The sequence below is a fragment of the Tenrec ecaudatus genome, chromosome 10, assembly GCF_050624435.1.
Source record: "Tenrec ecaudatus isolate mTenEca1 chromosome 10, mTenEca1.hap1, whole genome shotgun sequence".
Classification (NCBI taxonomy): Eukaryota; Metazoa; Chordata; class Mammalia; order Afrosoricida; family Tenrecidae; genus Tenrec; species Tenrec ecaudatus.
Genome location: NC_134539.1, coordinates 131441085 through 131467766, shown reverse-complemented (window position 1 = coordinate 131467766; position 26682 = coordinate 131441085). Strand labels below are relative to the sequence as shown.

At 58.0% G+C, this 26682-nt stretch overlaps 2 protein-coding genes across 3 annotated transcripts; one reads left to right on the top strand and one right to left on the bottom strand.

Moving 5' to 3' along the window:
• The first annotated feature begins 5411 nt into the window (after positions 1-5411).
• Positions 5412-18715, top strand: XYLT2 (xylosyltransferase 2). Its single transcript, XM_075561631.1, has 11 exons — positions 5412-5604; positions 12399-12891; positions 13037-13212; positions 13327-13529; positions 13952-14032; positions 14235-14451; positions 14540-14716; positions 14955-15193; positions 15438-15633; positions 16105-16438; positions 17730-18715. The coding sequence occupies exons 1-11, from the start codon at positions 5470-5472 to the stop codon at positions 18050-18052; spliced, it is 2574 nt and encodes an 857-aa protein (XP_075417746.1). The 5' UTR covers positions 5412-5469; the 3' UTR covers positions 18053-18715.
• A 3566-nt stretch (positions 18716-22281) lies between these two features.
• On the bottom strand, positions 22282-26588 carry MRPL27 (mitochondrial ribosomal protein L27). 2 transcript variants are annotated; one of them, XM_075561634.1, is made up of 4 exons: positions 26522-26588; positions 24410-24535; positions 23985-24052; positions 22282-22674 (listed from the first exon to the last, which is right to left on the bottom strand). In XM_075561634.1, exons 1-4 carry the CDS (start codon positions 26559-26561, stop codon positions 22468-22470), a joined length of 441 nt encoding a protein of 146 aa, XP_075417749.1. In that variant the 5' UTR covers positions 26562-26588; the 3' UTR covers positions 22282-22467. The 2 variants fall into 2 exon arrangements, with proteins under 2 accessions (XP_075417749.1, XP_075417748.1); XM_075561633.1 differs by lacking the exon at positions 26522-26588 and adding an exon at positions 26128-26255.
• Positions 26589-26682: the final 94 nt, after the last annotated feature.

Below are 26682 nucleotides of genomic sequence, written 5' to 3'. Positions count from 1 at the left end.
GCGGTTGGTGCTGTGGGTAAGCCGGTTTCCTTTTGGTGAGCGCGGTATAGCTGTCTTTTCAGTCCTCCCCTCCTTCTCGGACCCAATTTCCCCTTCCCTGGGCTCATTTATGGGAATTGATGGTCGTCCCTTCAAGCCTTTAGTCACCCCACCTTTAATGACGCCTTGTTTTACCATCCCCCTTAACCCAGCTTGTCAGCATTCTTTTGACCTGCAGCCTCTCCTAAAACAGCTCTAAACCAGACACAACGGACTCCTTTAACTTCTCTTGCCCCCAAGACACACTTATCTCATTCCGCTGCTATCTGTTTAAGCCTGTGCCCCACCCCACCACTCAGAGTTTAACTCTAAGTAAACACTAAATCATAAAGAACCTCCAATCCCTGGCTTTGACTCACACTGAGTCCTGTCTTTACCCTTTCCCAACCGTCTACGAAAAATCCACCTTATGTTTATTGAAAACCCTAACATAACACCACACCAGACTCCCTCTCTAACCCTAGCAACTCTCTGGCCTCAGCTCTTGGACTCGCCAGAACTAGCAGTCACTCCTGCCCGCAAATGATTGAAGACCTAACACTACCTCGACCTAAACTTTTCAATCAGCCCTATCCTGATCCAGATCTACCTTTGCTTGTTGGTAACAGTTCTGTCGTAGACACCCAGGGACAGCGACGGGCCGCCTATGCTGTAGTTTCACTTGATCAGGTCTGGGAAGCTGCACGTCTCCCAGACGGAACCAGAAAGCAGAACTCATTGTTCTCACTCGAGCACCCCACTTCACTAAAGAGGATTCCTAACAACCAAAGTGTCCCCCATCAAAAACAATAAGTAAATAGCCGTCCCCGCCAACCAAGCCGAAGATCTGATCCATCAAGTCCATCATTCCCCGCATACAGGGCCCCGCGGTCTTCTTCAGCTCCTACAGCCTATGCTTTGGTCTCAGTTCACACAAGTGTCATTCGCACTGGACATTAAGTGGCCCTTACGTAGCCCGTACAGGCCTCGGGCCTCTAGACAAGTTACAAAGATGAATGGAATTATAAAAGATCATCTGTGTAAACTAAGTCTAAAACTATACCAGTCATAAATAGACCTGCTACCATCAGTGGCAAACTACTTACCCTCTATCTCTCTCTTAAGAACTTTTCTCCGGACCACTGGGAGAGTAGGTCGATGACCAGCAGGCACCCAGACCAGAGGCTCCAGGGACTGTGACTTGGAGGCTCAGAGAAGCAGCACCAGGACTATGGGGTGCCCTCTCCTCATATGGCCCGAGACTACAGGACTGTGAGACCAAGCGACAAGACAAGTGAGCTGGCTTCCTGGTTCACAGGGGCAGAAGCCAGGGGACCCAGTGGCTGAGAGCCTGCGGTCCAGAGACTTGGTGGCTGGTTGAGGAGCGTGTTGCTGTGGGCCAATGCCTGTATCCTTGCTGTTTCGTGATCCTGACTTGTGCTGGCTTATGGACTCCCTAAACGGTGAGTGCTGTCTGTGAGTTCTGGGTGGCCATTGCAATGACTGATCGAGCCCAGCAGAGATGCAGAGTGGCGTGGCAGGAAGGGATGGAGCGTGAAGGCCTGTCTGACCCCTGCCTTGTGGTGATGGGGAAGTCTGAGGCGGTCTGCTGTGGCCACTTGCACACCATGAGCTGCAAAGATAGAGATGCGAATGTAACAAGTCGATGTTTTAGATCTGATGACCTCCCCAACCCCAGCAAAACCTGTGTGTGGGAACTTTTCATATGGGACCAAACTGACACGAGCCACTTGAAAGATGAGCTGGGATCTTGAGGAGGTGTGAGTTAATGCTAATAGGGGAGGGGCCCTGGGGTGGGAGTGGGGGTGGTGGTGAGATCTCTCTTAATACTCTTTCTGATAGCAGCAGAGGGGAACCGCCTTTTCGGATTTCTGAGGTTGAATATCTTTAAGGGAGCAGAGAGCCTCATCTTTCTCGGAGCGACACGTGGGCTTGAATAACTGATCTTGTGGTAGCAGCCCCACGTGAACCGCCTGGCAGCACTGGGGATGGAGAGCAGTGGGATTTTGGTAACCTTCCTCGATTCACACCACCGCAAGGGATTCCCACTGTGTCCTCTGCAAGACTCTGCAAGCTTTGGGACCAAAACGACGTCTGAGCTGGCAAGACCTACAGGGCGGATGCGGAAAGGTTCTCCAAGATTCTTATAGGACACGGGACAGCCCTGTTGCCCTTGAAGGATGTGTAGGTGCCTGGGGTGAACAAATAACTCCGTATTAACTTTCCTGCCCTTTTTCGCATCAGTGCCATTTGTTTTGCTTTATGACTTCTTTATAATAGCACCCCATGTCTTTGGAGAAAAGCTATCAAGGTTAGCTCCTGAGAATTCACACCTCCCCCCCCCCCCCACCTCTGGTGGCATAGTGGATACAGGTTGGGCTACTAACCTCAAGGTCGGCAGTTCAAGCCATCAGCCACTCCTTGGGAGAGAGATGGGGCTTTCTAACCCCCACAAACCATTGCGGTAGTGGAAACTCACCGGGGCAGCTCTGCCCACTCCTACAGACTCGCTATGAGTCGGCATGGACTTGCGGGCAGGGAGAGAGAGTCTCTGAAAAACAGACGCAGTCACCTTAACCTTCTGAGCTGACCTTTCAGCCTGGACTTGAACTCACCCAGCAGAGCCCCTCAGAAGCCACAGTTTGGACTGCACTTTTTTTTTTTAAGTCCCCCTAAGGAGACTGAAGTCAGTGTATGGCTGAGAGAACTTGCTTGCAGCCTCTCCCTGATCACAGAGACGTGTTTAAACACGTTTTGTTTGGGGGATAAGCCTGTGCATGTATGCATATATGAACTGGAATCTGAGTAGCAGTACTTTTTGGTTTATCGCTGTAGTCACAGCAGTAAGATCAAATGAATTAACAGAAGCTGTGTGCGTGTGCGTTCATTGTGGAGAGGGAAGAGAGAAAGGCGGACAGGTTCCTAAGAGTGGTGGGGAGGGGGGATTCGTTTTACTTTTTAAAAATCATTTTATTGAGGGCTCACACAGCTCTTTTCAAAATACAGCCCTCCATCCATTGTGTCAAGCACATTTGTATATTTGTTGCCATCATCATTTTCAAAACATTTTATTTCTACTTGAGCCCTTGGTATCAGCTCATTTTTTTCTCCTCCCTCCCTCCTGAACCCTTGATAATTGGTTATTATTTTTTCATGTCTTACACTGACCAATGTCTCCCTTCACCCACTTTTCTGTTGTCCGTCCCCCAGGGAGGGGGTTATAGGTAAATCATTGGGATTGGTTTCCCCTTTCTCCCCCTACCTTCCCCTTACCCTCCTGGTATCACTCCTCCCATTATTGGTCCTGAGGGGTTTATCTGTCTTGGATTCCCTGTGTTTCCAGCTCTTATCTGTACCCATGTACATGCTCTGGTCTAGCTGGATTTATAAGGTAGAATTGGGGGTCATGATAGTGTGTGTGTGTATTGGGGGTGGGGGGAACATTAAAGAACTAGAGGAAAATTGTATGTTTCATCAGTGCTATACTGCACCCTGACTGGCTCATCTCTTCCTTGTGAGCCTTCTGTAAGGGGATGTCCAACTGTCTACAGATGGGCTTTGGGTCTCCTCTCTGCACTCCTCCTCATTCACATTGATAATGACTTTTTGTTCTGGGTCTTTGATGCCTGATCCCTGATGGAAGGGGGATCCTCAAACCTAGGATTCTGTATTTCATAGGCATGTGCAGATGTGGTAGCATGCATGCAACATCACTCAACGTGCACACAAAAAGAAGAGGCAGAGAGGCCACCCCTCTGTTCCCCCGAACATTAGGGAGGATCATCTCAGGGGGATGGGGTTGCAGGAAACTTTGGCTTCCTTATATTTTTTCTATGCCTTAAATGTTATATATTCAGCATGCATTATTTATATAGTCAATGAAAAATAAAGCTATTTTCATTGAGGGGTGGGGGAAGAGTCTTGGCAAGTAGAGGTCTCTAGGGGACCTGAATTAATGAGCAGGCAAGATCGATATTAATTAACATATCAATTGCTGGCATGTCAGCTGATGTTTTCCCAAATCCTTGAAGTGTAGGTTCTCTTCAGTAGCCAGACTGTCCTAGGACATTGTTTATCATCCTCCCATTTAACAAACTCAGAGTGATCACAAATGCCTGCGGACGACGATTTAATGAGGTTTCATCCAAGTGCCAGCTAATGACCGGCTCTCCCACACTTGATCACAGCTTAAAATCTCAGCACCCTGAGAATCACAGCAACGTCTACAGCCCAGCAGACGTCTCCAACTTTTTTGGTTTCTTTTTACCATTTTTCTTTGAGCTTTCATCGGAAATCCTCTGTCTTGGTTTTACTGTTTTGAGTTCTTCTTTCTCGTGGGTGTTTGTTTCACCCACTGCGCATGCTCCAGGTGTTCAGACTTGTCTAAAGCCGGCCTGAGCCAGGGGGTGGATTTAACTCATAGGGAGAACTCACATAACACACTGCCCCATGGGGTTCTACGTCTGGTGGCGAAGTGGTTATGGGTTGGGCTGTGGTCTGCAAGGTCAAGGTCGGCAGTTTGAAACCACCAGCCGCCCTGCGCGAGAAAGACTGGGCTTTCTCCTCCCACCCAGAGTTACGGTCTGGGAAGCTCACAGCGGCAGCTCTTTCTACCCCTGTCCCATAGGGCCACTGTGGGTCGGCATCGACTGCAGGCCAGTGAGCTTGGCGTGGTGTTTTCATCTCTGTGGAGGGAGATTGCCAGGTCTTTCCATCGCGGGGCCCCTGGGTGGGTTTGAACCACCAAGCTCCCAGTTGGCAGAGTGGTCCCCGGGCCAGCAAGAGCAGCATCAGGATCGTCAATACCTGGGAACTCGTGGACCATTCTAACTCTCAGACCTCCTTTCCCGGTTATCCGAGCATCAGCCCTGGGGCCAGGTAAGCCCGGACCCGGAGGGTGTTCGGGAGGGAGAGGGGAGGAGCGAATGCTCCGGAGGCGCAGACGCCCGCCTCGGGGGTTAAACTTTGCCCGTGGGTGGGGGTCCCCCCACCCGGCACGAGGGCAGGCTCCGGCGCGCCGGGGCGCTCGCATTCCCAGTGCGCGCTGGGCCAGCGCTGAGCTGCGCGGGCCGGGTCAGCGCGACCCTGGGCGGCGAGCGAGAGGTCGGGCGGCAGCCGTGTCCGCGCGCTGGGACTAAGGGTCTGTGGTCCCCGAGGAGGTGGAAGCGGGGCGCCGACAGAGGCCCGCAGGACTCGGCCCCGCACCCTGCCTGCGCCGGGCGCCTGCAGACAGCGCCCAGGCCCCGCCCAGGCCCGGCCCCGCCCACCCGCCCGGCCCCGCCTCCAGCCCCGCCCCCGCCCCGCCCTGGCGCGCGCCCCGCCCGCCTGCCCCGGCCGAGAGGCGAGGGCGCCGGCTCGGCCCCGCGCCCGTGCGCGCGCACGCGGCCGGGTTGCAGGGCTGGGCGCGCGCCCGGCGTCCCGGGCAGGAAGATGGTGGCGAGCGCGCGGGTGCAGAAGCTGGTGCGGCGCTACAAGCTGGCGATCGCCACGGCGTTGGCCATCCTGCTGCTGCAGGGCCTGGTGGTGTGGAGCTTCAGCGGCCTGGAGGAGGACGAGCCGGGCGAGGTGCGCCGCCGGCCGGCCGGGCGGGCGGGCAGGCCGGGCGCGGGGGCGCGCGGGGTCCTGGGGGTGCTGCGGGCGGTCGGGGCCGCGGAAGTGGGGCAGGGGCCGCGTGCGTGCGGGGCGCGGGCTGCCGCCCACCCTGGGCCTCCGGGCCCTGGCGCCCCCGCTTCGGGCGGGCCCGGGGCTTGTCCGCAGGAGCCGTGCATGACCTGGAGGCCCGGGCCGCGGGCGGGCGGGAGCAGCGGGTCGCAGGGGGGTCTCCGGCCCCGGGGGCGCTGAAGGTCAGGAGCGGGCCGGGAGTCCGCGCTGCGCCCGAGTCTGCTCAGGGTGGGGAGCCCCGGGCCAAACTTTGCGAAGTTGGGAGGGGGCGGGGGTGTGCGCCGTGGGCGGAGGAGCAGCGGCCGGGGGGAAAGTGGAGCCCTGGGGGAGGTGGAACTCGGGCCGGGGCAAAGTTCTACGTGTCGGGACCCGAGGGAGCAAGTGGTGCCTCTGAGGGAGAGGGCTGGGGCGCCCGCGAAGCGTGACTTCCTCCCTCCCCTGCAGGGGTCCGAGAGAGTCGGTGGTTCTAGAGATTTGCTGAGCAGGGTGGCTGGCCTCGGGACATTAGAGAATTGGGGTGGGGGGGTGCTCTGGCTCCTAGAGACGGGAACAGAGGCGGCTGGCTTAGCAGGGTCCCAGACCCAGCATCCTGGGTTGAAGGGGGCACCCCCATTTGGCTCTGCCCCGCAAACCCAGGGAGGGTCTCCCTCACTCTGGCCTGGGTGGTTTCAGCTGGAGGCCCAGACTGCCCTGGGCCGTGTGTGATCAGGAAGGGCCTTGGGCCATGCAAAAACCACACCATGCATTCCACAGGGCCTTGGGACGGTCAGGATCTGCCCAGAGGCCGTCTTGCCTGTCCTCTGAGCTTCTCTGCCTGGCAGGGTGAAGGCAGAACTCCCGAAAGCTCAACTCCCCTCCCCGCGCCTGTCTGGGGCAGGGGGAAGCTGGGATGGGGAGACAGCTTGGCTTTTGGTGGGGCAGGCTAGGGTGTGGAGGGGAGGCTGGCCCTGACATCAGAGGGGTGGGCTGCTTCTGTGAGAACCGGGCTCAGGGGAAGAAGATTGTTTGGGCAGATGAGATAGAGTGGCTTGGTGGGCACTCGGGAGCCTTCTGGCCCTGGACTTGCTGGGAGCAGAGGCCGGGCCGCTCTGGGAGGGCATGCCACTACCAGGTTTCTCAGACACAATTGAACCTCTAGCTTCGTCAGGTTGAGTGACTGTCCAGCCTCCGGTGGAGAACTCAGGCTGAAGGTGGCAGGGGAGCCCCCGGACTGCAGTGAGGGAGAGCCCTGGTTAGCAGGACTTGGAGTGGCCAGGCAGCTTAAGGCCCATGCTCAGGAAAGTGGGTGCAAATGTTGCCCTGCCCTCTTCCCCCAGCCCATCCCAGTTGCTGCTCCTAATAGCGGGGAGACCACTGGCGAATGGCTTGGCCTCTCTGTTCCCAGGGCCCCCTTACATAGATGAGGAAAAGACTCGCCCTTCTCCCTGGGCGCCTATGCAGACGCCTCTGAAGCGCATGCCTACCGTGTGTGGGTCTTGGCACCTTCTAGGCCCTCGGAAGTGGCATCTGTCACTCTCGTTTACTGCCATCATGGCCCAGTGGGGCTGGGCAGTGCTTCACTCATTGAACAAACATTTATTAAATCCTGCTCCGAATGAAGCCCGGTGCTAATACTGGGGAGACCAACAAACAGAATGGATCTGTCCCCTGCTTTCCTGGGGGTGAGTCTACAGGGAGAGGCTAGTCATGAAAAACACAAACTCACTGCCATCAAGTTGATTCTGACTCAACTGCCCCTGTGGGTATCGGAGATGCAAGTCTTTATGTAAGCAGAAAGCCTCCTCTTTCTCCTGCAGAGCAGCTGGCGGGCTCAAACTGCTGACCTGGCGGTTAGCAGCCCAGTCTCTCACCCACTATGTTTCCAGGGCATCCTGATAATGAAAAGGAAACAGGAATATGTGATTACACATTGAGGTGGGGGCTGCCCTGCTGGAAGGACAGGGTAAGGGGATGTCCATCAAGTGGCCAGGGCAGGCTTCTTGAAGGGCATGGCCGGTGAGCCGGTGGAGCCAGCCAGCCTGGGGAAGAGGCGGGCCTAGAGTCCCAGCAAAAGGCACTGAGCACGGGCTTAGCTGAGCCCTTTGAGGAGGGGGCAGGAAAGTGTGATGGACATGGTTAGCTGGGTAGTGCAGGGCCCATCCCATACTGGCGCTCAAGGAGCCTTGGTAATGGGCTCTGCTACTCTAGGGAAGGCAGTGGAGGGTTTATCAGCGGCCCAGTCAGCTGTGCAGGGCTGAAGTGCACGCCCAGGGCAACCATTGGCATCCAGTTGGCAAAGCTTCCCTGAGCATCGTCTCACCGCTTGCTTTAATTGCCGTCTGAGGAGGCCAGAGAAGGGGAGCTGTAGGAAGCATGTCTGGGTTCCGTCTTGTCTTCGTGGCTCCAAGGATGCCCTGGAGGAGCTGGAGAGCCAGGACTTGTCATGTGTCCTCGTTGGTCCTCAGAGGCAAGTTCCCCCCCTCAGGAAGCAGAGGGAACCCTGACCTTACAGACTGCTGGGCAGCAAACAGCCTACTGTTCTCTGGGCAGGGTGGGGTTGGCTGCCCGTCGTGGCCTCCCCACTGCTGCCTCCTGGTCCCCCAGCCTCCTCTGGGATTGTCCTTCTCAGGGTCAGCCAGCTCCCTGCTGCAGTGCAGGGCCCCAACACGCCGCCTCCTCCCACATCCTGTCCCCCACCGTGGCCGGCCTGGCTCTGTGCCCTGTGCCCTGCCCTCCTGACCAGCTTTCTGGCCTCCATCCCAGAAAGCCCACAGCCCCTCTCTCATCTCTGTTCTTCTGACGTGGGACTGTCTTTCTCTGCCTGCTGTCTGGCTGGCTCAGACGTCGCCAGGGGGTAGAAATGCAGCCCAGTGGGGACTCTATTGACTTTCCCGGGGGAGGGGTACCTAGCGCAGGGTACCCTTCCCAGTGGGAATAGAATGGGGTCTGCTTTCCATGCAGACCCTCTCTCTTAATGAGGTCTCTTCTCAGATGAGAGTGGAGACCCCAGCTCTTTTGGGTTCCTTTTGAGAAGTCTGTCTGGGTGCTTACCAGTGTTTAGAGGAGAGGCCTGGGGTCCAAAGTGGCTGTGGGCCTGACAGTGTGAGGTTCATGACATGCTTGGAGAGGGAAGGGGGGCGCTTGGACGCCAGGGGAAAGCTGAACCCAGTCTAATGGCGCCTGTGATGTCTGAGGGCCCTGACCCCCTTTCCTGACTTCTCATTGGACTCCTTCCTACTCCTCATTCCATGGGCACAAGGAGATCACATTCACCGAGTGATGAGCTTATGCCAGGAGCTTCAGCCATCCATTCATTCATCCTTCCCATGAATGCTTACTGTCTGCGTCTCCAGGTACACTTCCAGGCTCGGGGAATGCATCCTCATGGAGCTCACATTCTCACAGCGAGAGACATACTGCCACACCAGTAGTCATGCTAGGATGTTGCTATGGGAAATGAAGCTGGAGACGAGGGAGGGTGGGCTGTGATTCCGAATTTAGGGGTCAGAGGGGGCTTTCCAGAGAAGAGACCATTTGAACAGAGGATTGAAGGCGCTGTGGGAGGAAGGGCCTTCCAGGCACAGGGACAGGAAGTGCAGAGGCCCAAGTCTGGAGCGGGCCAGGGGGGATGTGGGACACTGGGAAAGCCACTGAGAGTGGGGTAAGGTGAGCAGGAGTGAGTTAGGAGGGCAGGGGAGGGGTGTGCTGGGGTGGGGAGAGGGGGCAGCTGGACACAGCTTTGCATGCCAGGACATGGACTTTGCGCTCAGGTGGGAAGCCATGGGTGATTTGGAGCAGGGGCGTGGGGAGATGGGGAGGGGAGTGTTCACGGGAAGGGAGATGACAGCGGAAGGACCAGGGCTGTGCTGGTGGAGCAGGTAGTGCATTCTGAGGGTGCATCTGCAGGACTTCCTGATTGAGGTTGTTAGTTTATTGTGCCAACCTGGCCGATAAACACGTGAGGTTAATTGAAGGGCAGAGGGTCTCTTGCTTTGTGATGGTCGGGCCAGGGTGCAGCTGCCTTAGCAGTTCCCTGCTTCAGCTGGCAAGGCTGACTTCCTGGGAGACATCCCTGAGGAGACGCCACATGGACCTGCCCCGATGCAGCCCTGGGTGCTGGAGCAGCCCTGTGGAGACCTCTGCCAGCACTGAGATGTTTACACATTCACTGACTCGGCTTTCCTCCTGCAGTCGGTGTCATTGTGTGTGTTTTGTGAGATGGAGGAGGACTTTGTGGATTGGTGTCGGACACGTGGGTTAATGTTGGACTTGTGGGCTTGGGCAGCACTGGTTTGGGATGTTTTCTTGATGTGCACTTAACCCTTATCTAAAACTCTTATCTAAAACTCTTATACATGAGTTTCTGCGGATTTGTTTCTCTAGAGTACCAGCCTAGCACACTGATGGATGTGGAGCGCGAGGGCAAGAAGTGAGCCAAAGATAACACCCAGAGGTTTCCAGGGTGGAGGGGGCCTTGACTGAGAGGGGAAGGAGCTGGTTTGAGGACGAGCAGGTTCCTTTGGGGGTTATTTCCGGGTGATCCCACTCCCAAAGGAGCGAGATGAGCCAGTCAAGGAAGCAGACCTGGGACCCAAGTTTGGCACTGAAAGGCAGGGAGCAAACCCAAGCTCACTTGCCACCCTGTCCAACGCCACTCCTCCGAAAGGCCAGTGGGGGGAGCTCGAAGCCACGGAAATGCATGAGATTCCCTACAGCCCCAAGAAGAGCAGGGCTGTGAAGGGCCCAAGGGTGGACCTCGCTTAGACCCAGCCTGAGTTTGTTCTGGGTGCCAGGGTCTCTTGCTTGACCCTGGCTTTTCCAGTATTGATGGAGGTCTCTTCTTGCCTGCTCGTTGTGGCATGTTTGTCTTTGTCACGGTTGCTTTAGTCTTACCACTTCATGTTTGCTTATTGTTTCTGTTGGATTTCAGTTTATGAAGCACAGAGGTGGCGATGCGTCGAGATAATAAAGTGATGCAAAGATTTGTGGGGGGGATGGGATGGGATGGGGGGACTTTCAGGAGGAAACGGTGAAGGCGGGACGGGGAGCACTAGAACTGAATGTGATTACACAGCTCGTTTTAAAGGTGATCCCGTCATGGGGAAATGTATTGTGGTAATGATTGTACAGTTTTTCTTGACATGATTTAATTGTATGGATGTGGATTATGTGCCATTAAAACAGGGGGGGGGGAACACCGGGGGGGGCTGGTGTTGGACCACATTAGGCTGGCAAAGTTCAGTCTTGTTAAGATCCCATCTCCCAGGGGTGCTTATCAGGTAGGAACCCTCTAGGCTCCAGAAAGTGTCTCAGTAGCGGCCTCTTGAGGCATGACCAAATTGTCCTGTTCCATACAGCGGGAGAGGTTGTATCCCTGCAGAAGAGGGATGGCATTCCTTAATACGCAGTGGATGACTTACTGCCTTTCTAGCTATTGATAAGATAGGCTGGCTTACTGAACTGTATCCCAAGTTTGTCTTGATCCTGAATTGTAACTTCACTTATAGCTTAATAAACCCCATAGTCATGAGGAGGGGGAAATCTTCCAAGGACTGATGAGAGAGGTTCTTGAGACGGGAGAAAGCCAAGGGGGTGTGGTTTCCAGACAGCCAAGTGCAGAAGTGCCACAGCCTGCCGCGCCGCTGAACAGCTACACCGGAGAGGACGGTGGGCAGAGAAGTGCAGTGGGAGGCTCAGACAGCTCTTTCTAGCGGCCTTATCTCCTTCTCCGTAATGCTCATCCTTCCCTACTGCGTGTTGCAGCATGTTGCTCTGATAGGGAAAGCCGTTGGTAGTCACTGGTCAGGGACCCTGGTGACTCCACATTCTGTGGCCTGCTGCATTCACAGAGAGCCCCATGTCCTCCTTGTGTGGCAGGTCTGCTGTGGGGCACAGAGCAGACGGAGCTGTCTCTGCCTGCCCTTGAATGCAAGTGGACCTGATGGGGCCACCACTCCTCCCGGGGACCCACGGTCCGTACACACGAGGGGGCCTTGGGGCTGGCGCTGTCTTGGTCTCGTTTCCTGTTGCCGGCTGTATCCCACAGCGCAGCACCACCTCTCCCGGTTCTCCCCGGTGTTTCCTCCTCCCCCGACCCTTCTAAGCTCTGCCCCTGGGTGAGTAATGCTCTGTTGGCCTCCTGAGTGCAGGCCTCCCCAGGGTCTGGCTGGAAGCTGACTTGTGGGCTGAGAGTTGGACCTTGTGTTCCCATTTGGTCTGCGAATGATCAGGTCAGCAGTTCGAAAACACCAGCCACTCTGTGGAAGAAGGGCGGGCTTTTGACTCCCACAAAGAGCTGCTGTCTCAGGAAACGCAGGTGGTTCTGCCCAGCCCCGGAGGGTGGCCAAGAGTCGGCACCCACTGGATGGCAGTGAGTGAGCCACAGGCGTTAGAGCGGGACCTCAAAGGATGGGTGCCCCTATGTCAGGGAGGGGAGGGGTGGGGGTGGGACTAACTTTTATATCTGCTGAAAAAGAAAGCGGTATCTGAGCCAAAGCAAGAAAAGACACGTCTTGTGACCTGAGCAGTTAGGGGGACGTGGAGATGGGGTGGCACCTTGCAGGGCTGGCTCCTTGGGTCAGAGGCTTCCCAGCAGAAGCACTATCCGTGTGTGCAGGTCCTGGGGAGCAGCTTCTCAGTGTGAGGACCAGGATGGAGCTCCCGAAGAGGAGGAGGGGCAGTGACTACCCAGTGACCTTCTGTCTGTCTGTCTGTTCCAGAAAGGCAGGCAGAGGAAGCCACGGCCACTCGACCCCGGCGAGGGCTCCAAGGACACAGACAGCTCGGCGGGGCGGCGGGGCAGTGCAGGCCGCAGGCATGGACGCTGGCGGGGCCGTGCCGAGAACCCGGGCGTCCCAGTGGCCAAGGTGGTGCGGGCAGTAACCAGCCGGCACAGGGCCAGCCGGCGGGTACCCCCTGCCCCACCCCCAGAGGCCCCGGGCCGTCAAAACCTGAGCGGGGCGGCAGCCGGGGAGGCGCTGGTGGGCGCGGCTGGCTTCCCACCCCACGGAGACACGGGGAGCGTGGAGGGCGCACCCCAGCCCACAGATAACAGCTTCACCCCCAAGTGTGAGATTGTGGGCAAGGACGCGCTGTCTGCCCTGGCCCGGGCCAGCACCAAACAGTGCCAGCAGGAGATCGCCAACGTAGTGTGCCTGCACCAGGCCGGGAGCCTCATGCCCAAGGCTGTGCCCCGGCACTGCCCGCTGGCCGGTGAGGGAAGGGGCGCCCTGGGCCTTGGGTGGGGGTACGTGGTAGGGGTTCCCATCCCCATTCTCACCAGAGAATGCCGGCTCTCCCTGCAATGGGAAGCAGGCACTCCGTCCACTGAGCACCCCGTGACCGGCTCTCCTCCCAGGGAAGCTGAGCCCCGGCATCCAGTGGGACGAGATCCGGGCCCAGCAGCCTGTGGAAGGCCCCCCGGTGCGCATCGCCTACGTGCTGGTGGTCCACGGGCGAGCTGTCCGCCAGCTGAAACGGCTCCTCAAGGCCGTGTACCACGAGCAGCACTTCTTTTACATCCACGTGGACAAGGTACCGCCCGAGGGAGGCTGGGCACTGGTCTGGGAGCCCGGAGTGGGGGAGCAGCCGGCACCAGGTCTCCAGCTGGGGCCCAGGCCCCGCTGCTGAGAGGCCCCTCCCCTCCAGCGCTCCAACTACCTGCACCGGGAGGTGGTGGAGCTGGCGCGGCAGTATGGCAACGTGCGGGTGACGCCCTGGCGCATGGTCACCATTTGGGGCGGGGCCAGCCTGCTGAGGATGTACCTGCGGAGCATGCGGGACCTGCTGGAGGAGCCTGGCTGGGCCTGGGACTTCTTCATCAACCTCAGTGCCACCGACTACCCGACCAGGTCAGGGCCCTGATGGACACCTGTGGTCCGCCCGGGCCATGCTGGCCTCACGGCCGGTGCCACATTGTACGGGAAGGCCGGTGTGTGCTGCTGGGTGCCACTGCTCCAGTTCCCGCTCCTCCACCCCTCGGACAGAGTAGGACAGCCTTCAGGGTGTCCTCGGCTGCAACCCTTCCAGAAGCATCCCTTCCTCAGGCCACCTTCCCAGTCATCAGCCGAGCACAGCAAGGGGAGGAGGACAAATAGGGTGATCTTCCTTGGGGCCTCAGGTGCCCAGATCCTCCTGCCCCCCAGAGCATCCCCTGGATGCGGGGCGTGTGGCCAGAAGGGGTGGGGCAAAGGGAAAGAGACTAATGAAGGGCGTCTGTTGTGGACGTGGCCGGGTCCTTCCTGCTCACACTGCCCCACCGGTCCCTCTGCAGGACCAATGAGGAGCTGGTGGCCTTCCTGTCCAAGAACAGGGACAAGAATTTCCTCAAGTCGCATGGTCGGGACAACTCTAGGTGAGGGAAGATGGGAGCGGGAGAGGCCTTGGGCGTAGGGTTCTGTCTGACCCTGCCTGTCTGGGAGAACTCGGCTGCCCCCAGCCTGGGGCTCTAGACCCTCCACGCTGATGTGGGGTGCAGGAGAGAGGGTTCCTGGCAGGTGAGAAAACTTGGACCTCCCGTGGCGGGACATCATCCGGGGCTTGCGTGCCACGCGCAGGTTCATCAAGAAGCAGGGCCTGGACCGGCTCTTCCACGAGTGTGACTCCCACATGTGGCGCCTGGGTGAGCGGCAGATCCCAGAGGGCATCGTGGTGGATGGCGGTTCCGACTGGTTCGTGTTGACACGCAGCTTCGTGGAGTACGTGGTGTACACGGACGATCCGCTGGTGGCCCAGCTCCGCCAGTTCTACACGTACACCCTGCTCCCCGCAGAGGTGGGGGAGCCCGGTTGGCCCCCAGGCCAGGGACAGGGGAAGGGCCGTGTGCCGAGGAGCCCCTGCTTACCTTTGCCCTCCCCGCCAGTCCTTCTTCCACACGGTGCTGGAGAACAGCCCTGCCTGCGAAAGCCTCGTGGACAATAACCTGCGCGTCACCAACTGGAACCGCAAGCTGGGCTGTAAGTGCCAGTACAAGCACATCGTGGACTGGTGCGGCTGCTCGCCCAACGACTTCAAGCCCTCCGACTTCCTGCGGCTACAGGTGCCTGCCCGGCCAGCTCCTCCCGACTTCCCTGGGAGCTCCCCGACAGGTGTTCCTGGGCTGGGCCGGCAGAGCCCAAGGGGCTTCAACAGAGCAGCCCATAGCCCTGGGTGACGGAAAAGTCCCGGTGGGCTGCCCAGCCCTGGGAGGGAAGCCTGGGAGCTGGACCGCCCTGCTGACCAGGCCATCTGACCTCCAGGCCCCGTCACTCTTCTTGCTTTTGCTTTGTCCACTCCAGCAAGTCGCCAGGCCCACGTTCTTCGCCCGGAAGTTTGAGTCGACCGTGAACCAGGAGGTCCTGGAGATCCTGGATTCTCACCTGTACGGCAACTACCCACCAGGCACCCCAGCCATCAAGGCCTACTGGGAGAATACCTACGATGAGGCAGAGGGCCCCGGAGGTCTCAGCGACGTCCTGCTCACCGCCTACACGGCCTTCGCCCGCCTCGGCCTGGGCCATGTCGCCTCACTCTGCAGGTGAGACCTCCTGCTGAAACACCTCGGATGCAATGCAGGTCTGGGTGGCAGCCAAGCCGAAACGACAGGGCCTGCCCACAGGAGCGCCCCAAGTGAGACAGGGAGGATGGAACTGTAGGCAGATAGGTGCTGGGGCGGGGGGTGAGATTTGGGGTAGGACCTCCTCAGATCCCTTCCCTGGTTCTCCAGGTCAAGTCGGGTGTGCTGACGGCATCTCCCTCTCTCCCTGCTGGAACCTTCTTAGGTTTGAGTCCAAGGGCTTGCCGTCCAGCGTGCACCTGTATTTCTATGACGACCATTTCCAGGGCTACCTGGTGACGCAGACGGTACAGCCCTCGGCCCCGGGGCCGGCAGAGACTTTGGAGATGTGGTTGATGCCCCAGGGGCTGCTGAAGATGATGGGGCGCAGTGACCAGGCGAGCCGGCTCCAGAGTTTGGAGGTGGGATGGGTCCCTTTCATAGTTCCTGACCCCCAGTGAGACTTGGGGTCGTGGGAGAGGGACCGGGACCGGAGAGGAAACGCTAATGACTTGGCTGAGCCTGTGTGGCTCGGGGTTCCTAGTCACGGCAGCCTCAGGTCCCATGGGGAGGGCGTGGATCCCGACTAGAAAAGCCCAGCATGCTGCCCCTCGGGTAGGGGAGGGGTTGGCCCATGAGGCTGCTCTGAGGCTTCCTAGGGGGGGTGGTCTCAGGCAGGGCCCTAACCTCATCTCGCATCCTGGGCCCACCCCTGCAGAGCAGAGCAGCTCAGTGGGAAGAGCTCTGAGGGCTCTTCCAGTCTGACCCTCCGTTTTGCAGATGGGGAAAGTGAGGGGCAGGAAGGGCCAGTGGCTGGCCCAAGGCTGCACAGTGAGTTAGAGGTGGCACCAGGCAGGAGGACTTTGTCCAGCTGCCTCCCTCCCTTCCTCCAGGTTGGCACCGAGTGGGACCCCAAAGAGCGTGTGTTCCGGAACTTTGGGGGACTCATGGGGCCGCTGGACGAGCCTGTTGCCATGCAGCGCTGGGCCCGGGGCCCCAACCTCACAGCCACCGTGGTCTGGATTGACCCCAGCTATGTGGTGGCCACGTCCTACGACATCACGGTAGAGGCGGAGACTGAGGTCACACAGTACAAGCCCCCGCTGAGCCGGCCCCTGCGGCCTGGAGCCTGGACCGTCCGGCTGCTTCAGTTCTGGGAGCCCCTGGGCGAGACCCGCTTCCTCGTGCTGCCCTTGACCTTTAACCGCAAACTACCTCTCAGGAAAGGTACTGCTCCCCTTCCCTCTGAGGCCAGACAGGCAGGCCCAAGGGGGCGACAGACCCACCATTAGAGCGCCCCATTCTTGGGGAGTTTGGGGAGGGCTGGGGCCTGTGGCCATCTATCCCCTCTAGTCCCACGGCCCAGCTCTGGGGGGCAGACAGGCAAACGGCTGAGTCAGGCAGGCTTAGAGTGCCGGCCTTGGCAAATTACCTGACTTTCCTGAGCCCTGTCCTCACTGTCAAAACCGAAAACCACAACTGCCATCGAATCAGTGCTGATTCGTGGTGACCCCACAGGTAAGGGGACAACTCTACAGGAGTAGAAAGCCTCCTCCTTCACCCAGGAAGTGGCTGGTGGTTTCAGACTGCTGCCCTGTCATGTGTAAAGTGGGAGCAATATTACCATCAGCGGCGGTTCCTTGAGCACAAGGACCAAACCCGCTCAGACTAGTGCCCGTGGTGGAGTGGGGCCTGGGGCAGGGCTGTGGCACAGAGGCGCCCTCGTAGGCACTGCCTCTCACGCGGAAATTGACCAGGGCCTCTAGGTCACAGATGGGGTTGTCCACTCTGGCTGGCCGGCCCGTGTCGCGTGGCCGAGCGGCCTCTGAGCAGAGGTTCAGTTTGGCTGGGCAGGTCCCCACACAAGGCTCTACTACAGCCCCTGGGATGTGTTCACACTGGGACCCAGAAGGCACTCAGCATGTACCTATGTCCTCCTGCCCTGCCTCCTGAGAGCCTGTCAGGCTTGGGGATCTCAGAGGAGGAGGGGTATGGGGTTATGACTCAACTCCTGTCACCATGTGGGCACAGCTGCAGTGCCAGGGCCCAGGCAGGCCCCGGCCCCGGCTCACTGAGCTCAGTGGAGGAGCCAGCTGGGGCAGGCTGCAGGCAGTCTCTGCAACAGGCGGCAGCTGGCCTGAGCCTTGAGAATGGAGCTGGCTTTACAGGCGGAGGGGGAAATCTGAGCTGAGGCAGGCTGGGGAGAGGGGCAGGCAGGTCCCCACAGCTGGAGAACAGGAAGCTCCTGACAGCTGCGGGCATTCGGCAAGGGTTGAGAAGAGAGGCCTTCCTGGAAAGAAGCTACTTTTAGTGTCTTGAGCCCACCATTTTATCTCCCCCTAGAGCTGGGTGTTCAGGAATTAGTTGTGGTTTTACCAAATGGAGGCCCAGAAAGTTCTGTGGATGAGCCCTGGCTCACTCGGCAAGTTTCTGGAAGCCTTGATCCAGAGCTGAGGGGGTGGGGGGGCCTCTCCAGGCCTGACCCTGAGTATGCTCACTGGCTGCCGTGTGCCCCCAGATGACTCCAGCTGGCTGCATGCCGGGCCACCCCACAATGAGTACATGGAGCAGAGTTTCCAGGGCCTGAGCAGCATCCTGAACCTGCCTCAGCCAGAGCCTGTGGAGAAAGCCACCCGTCGGCTGGCCGAGCTCGCGGGCCCCGCCCTGGAGGCCTGGACAGAGGAGGAACTGAGCAGCTTCTGGTCGGTGGCAGGACTGTGTGCCGCCGGGCCCTCCACGTGCCCCTCCCTGGAGCCCTGCAGACTGACTAGCTGGAGCTCTCTGTCCCCCGACCCCAAATCAGAGCTGGGGCCCGTCAAAGCAGACGGACGACTCAGGTAGCAGGGCCCCAGCCAGTGCCCGGAGGACGCGGGATCACACCTTACCAACGACAACGGCAATGATCGAGGATGTTCCCTCCCACAGGCAGCACCCGTTCCAGCCGCAGTGTGTGCAGCAAGGAAGGTGGCTGCTTCTGCTGCTGGCACTGCTGGGCACGCGAGGACGGGGGAACGTGGGGAGAAGGGCCCCGGCAGTCCACACCAGACACAGCCTCACCCTCCCTGTTAGTATTTTTTTATTTAAAGCAGGGAATGGGCGGTGGGGGTCGCTGGAAAGACGTGCAATAGGGCTCCAGCAGCCAAGGAAGTGGCTCCGCAATCAGAGCCTGACGAGCCCATCTGCTGGTGCTCGCTCTCTGGGGTGCACCTTGGAGGCTGCAGGGACAAGTGATGCTGGGCCTGCAGAGAAGGACTCCGGTGGGGGAACAGCCCACCTGCAGCCAGGGGGCCTAGAGCAGGTGGGGCTGGCTCTAGGGTGCTCTGGTGTACGCTGGACATGGGCACTTGCCCAGGTGCCCCAGAACTGCAAGTGAGCCTGGGTCCCCAGCCCTGGGCAGCTGGGAGGCCACTGTTGGGCTCAGGATACCTGGAGTAGCATTGTGCCTGACGCTCAGTGTGAAGTCTGAAATATGCAACAGAAAAAATATATCTTTCTCTCAGCTCAGCCTCCATGCTCCCTCCTCGCTGCTGGGACACATCCCTGTGGGGCCTTCTAGAAGTCCTGGAGGCTGGGACTCTACAGGCCATCATATGGTGGCGGTCTCATGCCCGCGACTGAGACGTGCTCCAGAATTTGCTCAGAAGCTAAGGCCCAAGAGACCCTCGAATCCAGCTCCCCTTCTGAGAAGGGCCCAGAGGCGGAGCCGTCCCTGCCATCATCCCTCAGCACTGGCTCCCAGCGGCCCAGCCAGGCTCTCCTTGTAGGGGATTCTTGGCCCGCCCCGGCTCAGGCAATGTGCTCAGGACTGAAGCCCCAAGGGTCTTGGCCCTGTATGGGCAGGAAGCGGCAGGTTCCTGGCCACTGGGAGGAGCGGTTGTTGGAAAGGTGTGCCCAGACTCTGGATCCACCATGCACACCTTAAAGCAGGTGGGGGTAGGGGTGAAGATCTCCTGGGTCTCTAAAATCACCTTCTCAACCAGCCGTACCAGGCCGGTCCCCTCAGCTTGGGGAACAAAGGGCCCAGATCCAGCTCAGGCTGCTACATGGCCAGCTCTCCTGATTGCCAGGATAGCGGAGGACCAAACTTGCCGTGGGGTCCTGTCTGCTTGCCCGTGCCAGCTGGGGGCTGCCTTTTAAGCCTCTGTCTCCCCTGCCCCTCAGAGCCCTCTGGGGGCTGTAAATCTAGGCGTGAGCGTGGCACCAGGGTGGTGGAAGCCCCGCTGCAAACCCGATGGCGGCCCAGGTGGGTGTGGGTCAATAGGGACTTGCAGCTCGATCCCCAGGGAGACCAGATTGGGTTCTGGGACTACCGGCCGATGGCTGCTCTGGTTCCTGTCAGAGGAGAGCCCTGGTGGTACGGCGGGCAAAGGGCCGAAGTTCAAACCCACATAGCCGCTGCTCCACAGGCAGACAACACTTGGCCACCTGCTGCCTCAGGAAATGGACCCCAGGCTGTGAGCTGTCCTCGGTGGCCCACGTTGGATGAAGGGGTGGCTCAGGTCCTGCAGGGCTTTAAATATAGCTCTCTACAATCAATTCTTAGGGCCAGAACAAAATGCATCTCGGGGTTCAGCACCTGAGCCCGTTTAGACACGACCTAAGGGGCGGGGTCACCAGCCAACCTGTGGCCAGACCAGCCCACAGTCAAACTGGGAGACGAGCCCAACACCTCCACGTGAATACTTATTTTGATTTTGGGTGCACTGTGTGCTGGTCACCCCCCCACCTTCCCGCTGGCAAGCATTACACCAGGCCTGGGTGGTCACTGCTGCCCCCTGCTGGACCATCTAGTCCATACCCATCAGCCTGGGTCACCATCATGACAGGGTCTGGTTTAATGGCTTGATAGGCAGCCCCTTGGGCTTCTCAACCAGTTGACTGACACCCTGCTGCTTGGCCCCCAAAGCCACCTCATTGGCAGAGAAGCCTGCTGGACACCTGGCAGACCCAGAGGACCCCTGGCCCATCTTCCAGGTTCAAGGCCTTTCTCTGCCTGGTCCCAGCAGTGCCCTTGTCCCCTCTGCTTACAGAGGAGCTGGGGCTTTGGGCAGCTTTGACACCCTCCCCTGGCTGGACCCCTGGGTCAGGATCAGGATCCAAAGTGGCTGGCAGGGTCCAGAGTGGAGGTGGGGGCATTGCACCATTCTTTCAGCAGGAAGACGGCAGGGCAGGGCAGCTTTTGTGTTTTGTGGCCTGCAATTTCCAGGACAGCTGCAAGCCACCTGCTGTACTGTTGAAGGAGGGTGAGCCAAGAGCCATCAGAGGTCGGCCCACTGGCTCCAGGAATCCACGTCCCCGGGCCGATGGGAAGTGGAGGTAGACAGCGAGGCTTGGGGGGGACCTGGTCAAGTTGGAGCTCTGGTGTGTGTGAGGCTCTGCAAAGCCGCGCCTGGTCCCACAAAGCCCTGGCCAGGGAAGTTAATGGCAGGACCCTCAGGTGGCTGTCCAAAGAGCCATGGCTTGACTGAGCCAGACAGGGACAAGGCTGAGAGCGGCTCCCACCCCCTGCCTGCCTGAAGCTGCCCTCCAGGGTCAATTCTTAGGATGGGCTGTGGCCTATGGCTGCACCCCAAGACCAATGCCCTTACTTGGCACCCCCTTGCCACTGTGTGCGCAGACGTTACCATGGACAACAGCCTCAGAGGCACAGCGGCAGCCCCTGGTGAGTACCACTGTGGAGTCCCAGCATTGGGCAGAGACCCTCTGCCCCTCCCCAGTCTCACAGGGTCACCTAGAGCAGGGAACCCACACTGCCAGTGAGCCGGTGCTGACTCAGCAACCCTTAGGACAGGAGAACTGCTCCTCTGGGTTTCCAAGACTAACTCTCGAGGGGAGTAAAGGCCTCCTCATTCTCCCTGCTCCCCAAGCCTCTGGGACGAGTGTGGTGTGACCCAGGAGACTGCTCCGGGCTGCCACTCCATGGAGCCCCCGTTAATATGGAAGCACCCTAACATACAATCCTGCCACCAAGAAGCAACTGTCCTCTAAACGGAGCCTCGGGACTCACTACTCCCCACCCCCTGGTCTTCCTGGTCTTCCTGCCTCAGCCTCCTCGGGGTCGCGGCTGCAGTGTGCGAAGTGCACACCCCCTGACGCTACCATCCAGCAGACACCATTGATGAGGAGCTGCTCAGACAATGGTCTTTTCCCAGCTCTCCAAGCCACTGACAGGCAACCCCCGCCCCCTTTTGGAAGAGGCAGGTGACAGGGATTGGGCATCAGATGGCATCTTGGGTACAGCAAGTGAACACAGCACTGGGGTGGGGGTGGAGGGGCAGGACCAGGAAAGCCTGCTCAGAGCAAGCTAGGGGCATCACTAAGGCCTGAGGTCTCTGCAGCCAAGTGTATTTTCTAGATGCTGGGGTGGGAGATAGGCTTGAGAGTCTACCTTCTCTTTTCATGGTCCCTAGGATGCCCCCGCCCTCTGAGGTCCACCCAGTGGGGCAAGAGCACCAGGGGATACAGGTGAGGAGACCTGGAGGTAGTGGGAAAGGTGTGTGCAGAGATCCTGAGGCAGGGAGGCTTCTGCTGCAGTGCCCTTCTGGCTCTTTCACTCTGAAGCCCAGTTTCTGGGGGTCCTGGGGAATGGGGAGCTTACAATGCATGCTGGCCTGAGCCCACTCTAGTTTCCCCAGAGCTTCTGGGAAGCTACATTCATGTGGCTGTTTATAGTTTGAGACACATCAAGAGCTATAGAGAATGTAGGGGTGGAGGTCTCAAGGATCCACCATATGGCCATCTTTGGGGCCCAGCTTTCTGTGGCAGTGGCTCCAGGAGAGCAGGACTGCCCCTCCCTTTACGGACCTCCTCCTCCCAGTCCAGCCCAGGCTCAGCCCTGGGCAAGCGGTGCAGGAGAGGGAAGCAGCTTGACACCCACTAACACATGTCCTCATCTTCCTTTCATTGGAGGTGGGGGTGGTGCCAAAGCAGCTCCCCCTCCACAGAACGTCCCCTCCTTTCTGCAGGTGGTGAGCCCACATCCTGCTCCCGCTCCCTTGCCCAGGAGCCAAGAGCACAAAGCAGATTAGTACGGTGAGTCCGTCCAGGTGTGCCCGAACTGCACAGACTCCTAACTCCAACTACTTTTATTTCTGGCCCAGCTTATGTCTCCCAAAGGGGGTTCCAGTTGCATGTCCTGCAGTCACCACCAAGCAGACTGTCTCCATGGGAGGCCTCGTCATCACCCACACTGCTTCTGGTACTGTTTCTGGGGACCTGGGATCCAGTCTCTGTTCAGCATCCTCCTAACCAGGAGCTCAGAGCATAGCTACCAGCTTGAAGGTGCCCTCAGGCTTGGTGGGAAGCACATGGACAAAAGTCTTGTAGAGCACAGCACCCTTGGGCAGCCTGGTGACCAGATCCATGGCTTCTGCATTGTTGGGGCTGGGCACATAGACCTCCTTTGTGTAGTGGACTATCCCATCTTCTAGGGCATACAGGCACTTCTTCTTCCCCAGCCCGACCTGCAACATACAGACCAGTCAGTTGGGGGGCCAGCTAGGTGGTCACTCCCAAGGCTTCTGGCCAGACTTCTCACAAGAACCCAAGCTCTGGGGGCCAGGGTGCATTCTGAAAGCTCCAGCTGACAGGCACGGCCGGGCCTTTGTTTCTCTACTGAGTCCACGACAGAGAAGGGAACACACCACTTCAACAGGCTCTCGGTGGCTGCTCAGTCCCAGCCCAGGTGGCACAGGTGGCAGGCATGTGGGATAGACCCCAATCCATGCCCAGGAAGACGTCCCAACCACCGCCTCTGGGAACCTGTTTCTCTCCCCACTGGAGCTGTCCTACCGAACCCTACTCTGGATGTCTCTTGATCGCCGTTGTGACTGTAAGGCGCAGACTCCACGCAGAGTGCAGACCAAAGCGATGTGACTCATACACATGCCAACACCTGCTGACTCGGTGCAAGCACTCATGTACATGGAGTCATGTGATCTTCACACGGGGACACTGCTACTTCTAGCCCAACTGCACTATGCTTCAGATCTTCCACCGCCAACATGGAGAGATTACTTCCAAGGTCATTTCGGGGTTAAGCAAGTTAAAAGCCACAAAGAGCTTAGCAGACTGTCCAACTCAAAACATGTCACCTGCATTGTTACTGTTACTTCAGCAAGTCCAGGAAGCAAGCATCCAATACCTCACCTTCCAAAACCTGAACCTACCTTTACCACACACCCACACACTTAACATCCCCAAACAGAGGCTAATACCAGCCTTTCTGTGCTTACTAACACAACAACTACAAGGGGGTGGGAGGCAGATTGACTACAAAGGACACAATCAACATTTCAAATCATGTGAAGGACAGAGTTCTGGAAGTCTTCTCAAAGTATTCCCAACTGACTGAAATGAAAACCCCTGCCTAGTGTATGCTGCATTATATCTTATTAAATCCAAGTTGTCTTTTAAACAATCTAATAATGAATTTATGCAAAAGAAGACTTTAGAAATAAGAAAACAAACTAATTGAAATTTTCTTATGATTCTAAAAAATACCCCAAAAATTTACCTGAAGCCATTAGGCATCTCCTCCTAGAACTGAGTTCCACAAGAGAACAAAGAAAGCCAGTCCCCCTAATGCTACACCTGCTCCCCAGTGAGTCTGGCTCGGCCACCAGCAACAATCCCTCCTGAAGAGGAGGCTCGGAATGAAATGAGGTGATGCAGACGGTGAACGATAATGCTTGGCATTTGGTAAGAGCCTGATGCTGTCCTCAGGTGCAGAGAAGGGGTCTGAGTAAAACAAGGGGACCACAGAGCAACTCACGTGGGCTCCCGGGTGCCAACGGAACTTGCGCTGAGTCCCCAGGATGTTGCCAGTGTGAACGTAGTGCCCTGGAAGAGAAGAACACAGAGGGATTGACTCAAGTCCCTCCATTCCAGCAGCCCAATACACTACCAAGAATCGTGGTATTCTCGCCTTCCTTGCTCCAGCGCTGCCTACAACCCTGGTCAGAAACAATGGTCGCAGAGTCCTTACAAGCAGCCTGGTCCCCCACCCCTCTGCTCCTGTCACATAGCCTGGGTTCACATTTGTCTGCTCCTCTGCTTGGCCCCAACTCCCCAAATTCCCTGGTGAGATGGGCGGTGTACAGAGCAACACACCCGATGTTTTCTCTACTCTCCTGAGCAACAGCACCAGGGGAAGCAGGGAAGGTGTGGCTGAGACACACAGCTGAGGAGGGTTCTCACCTTCCATTTTCTTGATGCCAAAGTGTTTGCCGGGTGACTTTCCGCCAAGGTTTTTGGAGCTGCCACCTGTCTTCTTGGATGCATACCTGACAGCGAGAGGGGGCGCCTGGAGGGGGCTCAACAGGCCTGTGACGGCAGAGGGAGAACAGAAGCACACTTCAGATACAGACTCCCGGCCCAGATGGTCTTTCTTGGCCTCAATGGCCCATTTGCTGTGAGGTGGTAAGGGACATGTAAGGGGAAGCAGACAAGCCACAAGTGTGTTGACTTTCAGGGAGTGTTCAGACGTCATTGGCCTTCTCCAAGGGGACAGCTCGTTCCTTATGTTGTCTGTGGTGTAACCACTAGGTGAGGTGGGAGGTAGTGGGGAGATCGTGGAAGGTGGTAGGGAAACAAATGTGGAAAAATAACCAAAATAAACACCATGTACCCCCAATCCTGACAGACTCAGCCCTTCAGGGAGGAAACACAAAAACAGCAGGAGTCAGCAAAGAACACCACAGAACAGCCTGCTCCAGCCACACTCCCCACTGTGACCTCCTGGTCAGGCCACAGAGCCCAGCAACAGGACACCCAGACAGACGTTCTGACTCTGGCTTCAGTCATGAGAGCACCTTTTTGAGCTACCTGCCATCCACTGCACACCAACACTCCAGACACTTGGAAACAAAAACATGGCCTTGCCCACAGGCTCTTGGCCATTTCAGAAGACTGGATCCTTCCTTCTCCAAGTCCATCAAGCAGAAGTCCAACGGAGAAGACCACACAGCCCACCTCGGCTAATATCACCTCTTCACAGTCGGGCTGAAGTGTTCGGTGGCACTGATTTTAAAAAGGGAAAGGAACAAAATGCCACGCTGCCCAAGATGGCTCCCCTTTGTTGTATGACACGGCCAGGCCTAGTGGGTTTTGCCTTCATTTCTCCAGACACAACACAGTTAATCAGGGCAAGAGACTAGGTGGGGCCAAGGAACCGGGACTTAAACCAGGAAAACCAAAGTCACTGTCATCGAGTCTGCTTCCGATCAATGGTCTTTTCAGGCAGAGCAGAACTGCCCCTTTGGGTGTTGAGGCTGTACGTCTTTACGGGGGCAGAGAGTCTCAAATCCCTACGGTGGAGCCTTGGCCACTGGGTGTGGACTGTTGACCTCGAGGTTGACAACCCAACATGTGACCCACTGCATCACTAAGGCGACTTGCACTGGAACCTACTTACCCTAAAAGCCCTGAAAAAAAATTTTTTTTAAAGCAACAAGAACAAAAACCTTGTTCACTCACTCAATTACACTCAGGAGCAGGGCTTTATGATTTACCTGTCCTATTTAATTCACCAACTGACTGCCCCTCCTCGTCCTCAAAGTAAATGGGTAGAAACAGAGTTGTGATTCCGTGCCTTTGCTCACCTCCATGTCCAGTTCACTAGCAAGCTCTGTTGCTTCTACCTCTCACCCTATCTACCCCTATCCCTCCAAGTTCACTGCCACCTCTTCCATGCTGTGCTAAGTCATCTCTCACTGAAGCTCCTCTAGGTTTTCTACTTCGTTTCCTCATTTCCGCTCCTGTGCGCTTTAAGTAGACACAGCGCAAGATTGGCTTCTCCGAAGGGAAAGCCGGGTTACGGCACTCTTGGACTTCAGGCTACGAAGACCCGGGTCAGAGCTTAGTGTCTAGGTGGCCGCCTCAAGGAGCTTCCTGGACCACCCAATTACAACCACCACCTCCACACGCCGTCCCCCAGTCTCCATCTCTTGTCAGCTTGTCCATGTACTGCATTGGCCGGCCCATCCCCTAGCCTCATCGCGGGGGTTGGGACGTGATCTTCGGTTCTGTTGGGATCCTCCGCGAGGACCGCGGTGGGCGGCCCAAAGGAAACCTCAGCCTGTGGAGTAAACGCATCTTTGTTGCCTGAGTCTACGTCACGGATGAAGGACCCGCACTGACAGTCCGTGCAGCTGTCCCCCCGAAGCCGGTACCCGACCGTGTCCGTGTCACGTGCGCGGCGACCGCTGCCCGACTCGTGCCCTCCCCGCGCACCCCGCGCGCCCGCACGATGGTTCCCGCCCCGCCGCCGGCTCGGGCTCGGGCTCCCTCCGCCCCCACAGCGTCCCTCACCGGCCGCCCGCGCCCTCAGCGCCAGCACCGCCGACGCCATGTTCGCTCGACACCAACTTCCGGTCTCGGCGCCTTCCGCTTCCGCCGCCGGGAGAACTGCTTCCGGGTCCCGAGTCGCGCTTGAAAAGGAGGCGCGAGGAGCGGCAGGTGAGCATTTCCTG

Bases quoted from the DNA above. Each gene is read 5' to 3' on its own strand.
- MRPL27 (XM_075561633.1), bottom strand. From the start codon at position 26,194: ATGGGCCGGCCAATGCAGTACATGGACAAGCTGACAAGAGATGGAGAC. The intron at 24,536-26,127 runs GTGGTGGTTGTA...CTGCCGTCACAG, and splicing joins CTGGGGGACGGCGTGTGGAG to GCCTGTTGAGCCCCCTCCAG. The intron at 24,053-24,409 runs GTGAGAACCCTC...CTTCTCTTCCAG, and splicing joins TGGCATCAAGAAAATGGAAG to GGCACTACGTTCACACTGGC.
- XYLT2 (XM_075561631.1), top strand. From the start codon at position 5,470: ATGGTGGCGAGCGCGCGGGTGCAGAAGCTGGTGCGGCGCTACAAGCTG. The intron at 14,033-14,234 runs GTGAGGGAAGAT...TGCCACGCGCAG, and splicing joins CATGGTCGGGACAACTCTAG to GTTCATCAAGAAGCAGGGCC. The intron at 14,452-14,539 runs GTGGGGGAGCCC...CCTCCCCGCCAG, and splicing joins ACACCCTGCTCCCCGCAGAG to TCCTTCTTCCACACGGTGCT.